Source organism: Myotis brandtii, unplaced genomic scaffold, assembly GCF_000412655.1.
Source record: "Myotis brandtii unplaced genomic scaffold, ASM41265v1 scaffold190, whole genome shotgun sequence".
NCBI classification, from domain to species: Eukaryota; Metazoa; Chordata; class Mammalia; order Chiroptera; family Vespertilionidae; genus Myotis; species Myotis brandtii.
In genome coordinates this window covers 5,858,782-5,865,616 of record NW_005357076.1, presented here as the reverse complement: position 1 = coordinate 5,865,616, position 6,835 = coordinate 5,858,782, and the positions used below count along the sequence as shown (strand labels likewise).

The 6,835-nt window shown below is 58.7% G+C and overlaps 1 protein-coding gene across 1 annotated transcript in view; it reads right to left on the bottom strand.

Moving 5' to 3' along the window:
• The window catches only part of SPOCK2 (sparc/osteonectin, cwcv and kazal-like domains proteoglycan (testican) 2), a 27,726-nt gene that overhangs the window by 14,285 nt on the left and 6,606 nt on the right, over nucleotides 1-6,835 (bottom strand). The window contains exons 5-9 of the mRNA XM_014538412.1: nucleotides 6,074-6,188; nucleotides 4,135-4,249; nucleotides 3,662-3,781; nucleotides 2,302-2,520; nucleotides 926-988 (exon numbers count right to left, since the gene is read on the bottom strand). Of these exons, the coding sequence (XP_014393898.1) occupies nucleotides 926-988; nucleotides 2,302-2,520; nucleotides 3,662-3,781; nucleotides 4,135-4,249; nucleotides 6,074-6,188 (632 nt within the window). The remainder of the gene's footprint in view (nucleotides 1-925; nucleotides 989-2,301; nucleotides 2,521-3,661; nucleotides 3,782-4,134; nucleotides 4,250-6,073; nucleotides 6,189-6,835) is intronic.

Below are 6,835 nucleotides of genomic sequence, written 5' to 3'. Positions count from 1 at the left end.
GCATTCCCTCAGGCTACGGAACTGCTGCTCCTCTGTCCACTCAACAGACATCTGAGACCACCACGCTGGGGACCCAGAGACGGACTCTGCCCATTGGGGGCGAGACACACAGAGATAATACCAGGCACCCAGGAGGGCTGCCCGGAGGCCCAGCAGACACGCTCGGTGGCTTCCTGGTAGAAGCGGCGCTAAAGCCCACCCCTGAAGGCCAGGCTCTCGGCCAGTGTGGATCGCTGTGTGGTCCAGTACTGTCACGTGTGGTCTCTTCAGCCCAGTCCAATGCCAAGCTGCCCTCAAGGAGCTAGGAGGCCCCCCCTCAGCCACCACACTCCAGGGGACCTTTCTTTCTGTCCCCCAAACCTTGAGCATCTTCCTGCCCTCAGCTCTGCACTTGGCTGGCTCGTTCCCATCCCTCAGGGCTCCCCTTGAAGCCAGCGGCCCAGAGAGGCCTCACGCCAGCCGCAGCCGGGGGTCGTGCCGTGTTGGCGTGGGCTGTGCCCGGGGAGCCTGTGTGCCTTATGGGCCAGGGACCGAGTCTGTGCTGCCCATCAGTTCTGACCTGGGCTGGCTCCCTAGTGCTCGCTGAGCAGTGTCTACTGGCAGTGGGTGGGGGGGATCGGGCTCACTCAAGTTCTGAACTCACTTTGCTGAACTGAATAAAATGGGGGGGGGGGGCGGGGCTCTAAGAACCTTTTGTATCCCAACCTCCTGCTCCATTAGCGGGAGGCAAAAATTAGTGCTGAAAACACACTCACTGGGGGCTGGCTGGGAGACCCCGCCCCACACAAGGATGAAAACGGGAAGGGAGTCCCTCTCCAATCTTCCTAGGCCAGGCCTCCCCCTAATGCCCGGGCTGGAGCCTCCAGTCTCAGGGGGACTGGGCCCCCTCCCTGCCTCCTGCTCTGCGCCCAGCCCAGCGCCTCACCTGGCTTCTTCTTGGCGGCCTCCTGGATCTGGATGCGCTCCAGCTCCGCCAGGCAGGGGGGCTCTGCAGGGACAGAACCGCCGCTGAGGGGCTGCCCCCTGGGGCTGGGAGGATGCGCTGTGCCCCCTCCCCAAGGCTTAGAAACCCAGGCAGGGGGCTCTGCAGGGTGAAAATAGCCAAGTCGGACCCGGAGCCACCCCACAGGGGGTGGGGGGATGCACTGATCCCTTTAACATCCCGAATTTGACACAGGGGCACCACGAGGCAAATGCCCAGGCTCCAACGGGGGGAGGCCATTCCAGGGCTGTGGGGTAGGCTGAGGCCCCCAAGAGGCCAAGGGTGACCCATGGGGTGAGTTAATAGGATTCAAAAGAGGGGTGAATGCACACATTCCCCACAAGTATGGGCCCCAGGGGAACATAAGACAAGAGGGGATGTGAATGGGAAGCCTGAAAATCACTGGCAGCCAAATCTAACTTGTCTGTGACCGTGGGAAGACCCCGAGCCCTTCCAGCGGGAGGCCCGGCTGAGGGTGAAATGAGACCTGTTCCCAGGCTCCTGCCCAAGGCTGGTGCACAGAATCGACAGAATGAGCGTCGGAGGCCTGGGGAGTAGAGGCCTGGAGGGGGCAGCGATGCAGATAGCGGGAGGCTGGGCAGTTAGGGGCAATCAAATGATCCAAAGCCCCCGCTCGGCCGAGGGGTTTGTCCGTCGCACAGCGCTCTGCGCCCAGATGGTCTCAGCCCATCCTCACAGGGGTCTCTGAGGTGGGTCTTTCCTGTCCCGAGTCAGAAGGTTCGTCACCTGCCCAGGTTCCCCGCCAGCACATGCAGGAGCCCGGGCGGAGCCTGAGCCTCGGCCCCGGACGCTGTGCTGCTGTGACCCCACGAGCACCAGGGAGCCAGCAGGGCACCAGCGCCTCCCCAGGGGCTGGGCGGGGCAGCTGTCCCCGGGGGACCTCAGCTTCCTCATCCATGGCAGCTGCCACTTGGCCTAGATCATCTCTAGCAGGTGTTTGTGGTTCAGCAACTGATGCAACATCTCTGAGGCTAAGGATCACACAGTGGAATCATGGAGAAGCCCAAGTCCCAAGTTGCTTTAGCTTCAGGCCCTTCCCGCCCCTTCCAACACCCTCCACGGGTCCCCAGAAATGGTACATGGATCGTTGGTAACGCTCTTCCTTTAAGAAGGCGAACTGCATAAGCGTCAGGACTCACCTGGCAGCCTGCCAAGGAGGGAGTTTACGTGCTGGCCTCACTGAGAGAGTCCAGGGGCGGGTGGGCTGACCGGGACAGAGCCCCTCCGACCCCACAGGGAGCCTGGGGCGGGGGCTGAGCCGGGGGCGGGGGGCCGGGCCCAGCCAGGGCCACACTCACTTTCCCTCCAGAAGCAGAGGCACCACTCGGCGGTGGAGACATGGCCGTCCTTGTAGGTGTCGCAGGAGTTGAAGAAAGGGCGGATGCAGACCTCGTACTTGTCCAGGTTGATGGCGGCCAGCTCCGTCTGGTCCAGGAAGAGGTCGGCGCTGGTGTCCAGCTTGGAGAACATCCAGCCGATGGAGTCCTTGCAGCTGGCCCCCAGGACCTTGTCCAGGCCTGGGGAGAAGACCAAGGTTCCACCATGCTCAAGGTAAAGCCCCGCCCATCCGTCCATCCATCATCCGTCCATCTGTCCATCCCTCCACCGCTCCCAGCCCCAGCCCTCTGTTCAGGCCAGATCCGTCCCTCTGCCTCCACCTAGAACTGCACCGAAACCATCAAAACCCTGTTTGAAAGCCCTTCAGAGAAAATAATTCCTTACCTGCTCTTGGCTACATTTCAGCTCTCCCTACCAATTTTTGTGGTTGTTGTTAATCCTCACCCAAGGACATTTTTTCCACTGATTTTCAGAGAGAGTGGAAGGGAAGAGGGAGAGGGGGGACATCGCTGTGAGAGGGACACATTGAGTGGATGCCTCCTGCACACACCCCATCCGGGCCGGGCATCTAACCTGCAATCCAGGTACATGCCCTTAACCAGGAATCAAACCCACAACCCTTCAGTGCCCAGGCCAGTGCTCTAACCACTTAGCAACACCAGCCAGAGCTCTCCCTACCCATTTGAAGAAGTTCTTTCTGCCCAGCCAGTGTTGCTACGTAGTTGAGCATTGACCTATGAACCAGGAGGTCACGGTTCAATTCCTGGTCAGGGCACATGCCTGGGTTGTTGGATCGATCCCCAGTGGGGGGTGTGCAGGAGGCAGCCGATCAATGATTCTCTCTCATCATTGACGTTTCTATCTCTCTCTCCCTCTCCCTTCCTCTCTGAAATCAATAGAAAAACTTAAAAAAAAAAAAATACGTTCTGCCCTAACTGGTTTGGCTCAGTGGAGAGAGCATCGGCCTGCGGACTGAAGGGTCCCAGGTTCGATTCCAGTCAAGGACATGTACCTTGGTTGCGGGCACATCCCCAGTGGGAGGTGTGCAGGAGGCAGCTGATCGATGTTTCTCTCTCATCGATGTTTCTAGCTCTCTATCCCTCTCCCTTCCTCTCTGTAAAAAAAATCAATAAAATATATTTTTAAAAAAAAAGACGTTCTTCCTATTAGCTAACCTGAATCTTTTGCCCCTGTTCTGAGGTTTAGGCTCTTTTAGGGGCTCAGAGTCTAGCAGGAGGGAGCACAAGTCGAGCTGGCCCCAGGGCACACCTATCTCCCCACCTCCCACCTCCTCCCAGGCAGAGCAACGGGCTCCTGTACCACTGGCCGGGCCGCCTCCGCTGCTGGCTGAGCCGTTCTGCTTGGAGTTCTCATGGAGGAGCTGGAACCAGTCCCTCAGTCGATCCCCCAGGTCGGCCAGGTCCTGACCCGTGCAGGTCTCTGCAGGACAGAGTGGGGGCGGGGGGAGAAGCATGATCTTAGCTTGAGATGCTGCCCTCCAGGCCAGGAGGCGGGCAGCTGTCAGGGATGCTGTAGAAAGGGAGCTAGAAATTGGAGGCTCCCTCCCCGCCCTCTCCCACCTTCTTCCTGCCCCTCACTCCCCAGCACTAAACACACAGCATAGGCTCCCTGTGGCTGCGGCCCAAGCCCTCCTGCTCTGTTAACCAGCCAGCTCACCCCCAGGCCTGGCCTTGCTTGTGCCACTTCTCCCTGCTGCTCTGCAAACCACCCCGGAGCCCTGGCGGGGAGACCCGGCCTGCCCACCCTGGCTGTGGCCCGGCACTCCGCATTACCTGCTTTGCCATCCGTGGTGGAGCCGGTGGCCTGTTCCGTGGGGCAGGGGCAGGGGCCCTCACATCTCACGGCCAGCTGCTTGCTGCTCAGACAGGCCTGCTGTTCCAGCTTACACTGCTCAAGGCGAAAGGTCAGTGGGTGATGGGGCCTCACCCCAGGGTGCCCTGCAGCTGGGGGCATCTACTTGGCAGCCACATCTGCCTTCCCCATGGCTGACAGGAGGACAGCACCCATGAACAGCCCACCTGGTCCCTCTGGTGGCCAAGGGCGCACAGTGCAGGGGCAGCAGGCCCAGGAAGGGCTTAGCAATGGAAGGCGCCCAAGAGCCCCACTCTGCACCAGACTGCCCTCTCTGCACCTTTCTCTTTCCCAGGACACCCATGTCCTCATCCTCTCACCCCCAGCCACCCACCTGCCCTGTTTAGCTATTGCTCACCCTCTCTTTGCTCTCACGGCCTCTCCTCCCGCTCACCCCAGTCCCTTGGTCCCCGGGTCACTGGCTGCTGGCCCCCTCCCTCAATGGCCTTCCCACGCCACCTCCATGGGCTTTGCTCAGCTCTCTTGACAACAAACAGCTGCGGCTATCGAACATCTGCTAATTCTTGAGCTTTCACTGAAATCACTGGGCTGCAGCTGTTAGCCAACGCCAGCTGCTGAGGGACGCCCCCACTCCTTGCTCTTAAAGCTTTCCCCTGGTGGTGTCTGCGCAACTCGAGATGGGCGGAGCGCTGTCTCCAGCATTATCTCGCGTGGTCCCTTCAGCTCTGGGAGAGAACTGTGTTTCTCGTGCTCAGCAGAGAGCATGGGAGCTCAGAGAGGCCCAGGGCCTGGGATGGAAGCCAGACCTCCTGGTGCCTCTACCTCCCACAGGGCAGCACCCTGACCCTCAGACCATAGCCCTCTCCGACTCCCACGCCCTCTGTCAGCCCCTGTCTCCTTGGTCTCCCCCTGCCTTCTCGGTGCAGCTCCTGGCCTCAGCCTCCAGCTTTATTCTCTCCCCTCCCTCCCTTAAAGGGTGACTTCATCCCCACCCTACTTCACTCATCACCCACAGGGAGGGTGGACCGGTTCTTAAATCTGCACATCTCCCCCAAAGGGGTCTTAAGCCCTAGATCCCAACCCAAGCCAACAGTCAGCGTACTCCAAACTCCCAACTCCTCGTGGCTGCTAGAAGCACTCACAGTTAGCACCGTACTTCCATGGCCTTTTAACGTTTATAAAATGCTTTCACAGACATTGTATCATTTAATCCTCACAAAATCCCATAAGGTGGGAATTCCTTCCCACATCGTCACCTCCTGGAAGGGTAATTCCTCTGCCCCAGGATGCCCAGGCTCGCTGGTGAGCCCCATCCCCTCCATGTGGAACCTGCTGGTGGAGAGCTGGTCCTTCTCTGGGGGTCGAAGGACCCTTTCACAGGGGTCGCCTAAGACCATCGGAAAACACATATATAATTACATATTGTTTTTGTGATTAATCACTATGCTTTAATTATGTTCAATTTGTAACAATGAAAATACATCCTGCATATCAGATATTTACATTATGATTCGTAACAGTAGCAACATTACAGTTATGAAGTAGCAACGAAAATAATTTTATGGTTGGGGGTCACCACAACATGAGAAACTGTATTAAAGGGTTTCGGCATTAGGAAGGTTGAGAACCACTGCTCTAACTCCTGTCACCTGCCCACCTGCTTCTTCCAAGCCCCGCCCCCTGCCTGCACCTGCCTGAGACCTGGGGCAGGGTCTGGTGCAGACCCTCGGTAGCCCCAGCCCAGGGCTCAGGTGCTCCTGCTCTGATTGGCTACATTGAATGCAGGACCCCCATCAGCCCTGGGAGTCCCTCTGGAGGCCCCGATGGCTGTTCAGTCCTCTGTTCCCTGTGGCCTCAAGTGCATCCCACCCCCATCCCCGTGGGGCGAGGGTTCCTCACCACGGAGCTGTAAGTGTGGCCGTCAGAGCCGCAGACGGAGGCCAGCTGGGCCATGTGGCAGGGCTTGCAGGCGGTATCTTTGTTTGCGTGGAGTTTCAGGGCAGGCTGCTTGATCCTACAGGAGGAGAGGGGTGGGGAAGGCATGGGATAGAGGTGAAAATAAGAGAGGGCCAGGGAGAGAGAGGGCTCAGGAGACGGGTCCCAACAAGAACTGGTCCCGGCAATCCAGAGTAGATGCAGCTGTGCCCCTGCCCGCGCCACCCACCCCGTCACCTCCAGCCAGACCCTCCTGCTCACATGGCATAGACTCCCCTCCCCTTTGTGGGGTTACTGAGTCAGCAGGGCCTTGGGGCAGCAATTCCAGGCCCTGCTGTAAGACGTAAAAGGGGGTCACACTTCGCTTAAGGGGTCAGACCAAATCAGAGGTTGCACACTGATGGCCCATACGCCGTATCTGCCTTGCAGACTCATTTTATTTGGCCATCAAAGTTTGTGTTTTTAATTGAATTATATACAAAATAGAAGAGTTCTCATAAAAGGCTGCATTCCTGGCCTTTCACCACTGGGCATTCTGCAAAGTGTGACAGTCCTGGTCCCAAGTTCCCACACAGCCCTAGTCATCCACGCCCCTGCCACAGGGCCTGGGCTCGCTGGAGTGGCCCGTCACTGGGCTCTCTTCACAGGTTACACTGCCTGCCGGGCCCCTGCGGGCAGCTAAAGCTACCCCCAGGCCCCTGGTCTCTGATTCAATGATTAAGAAAA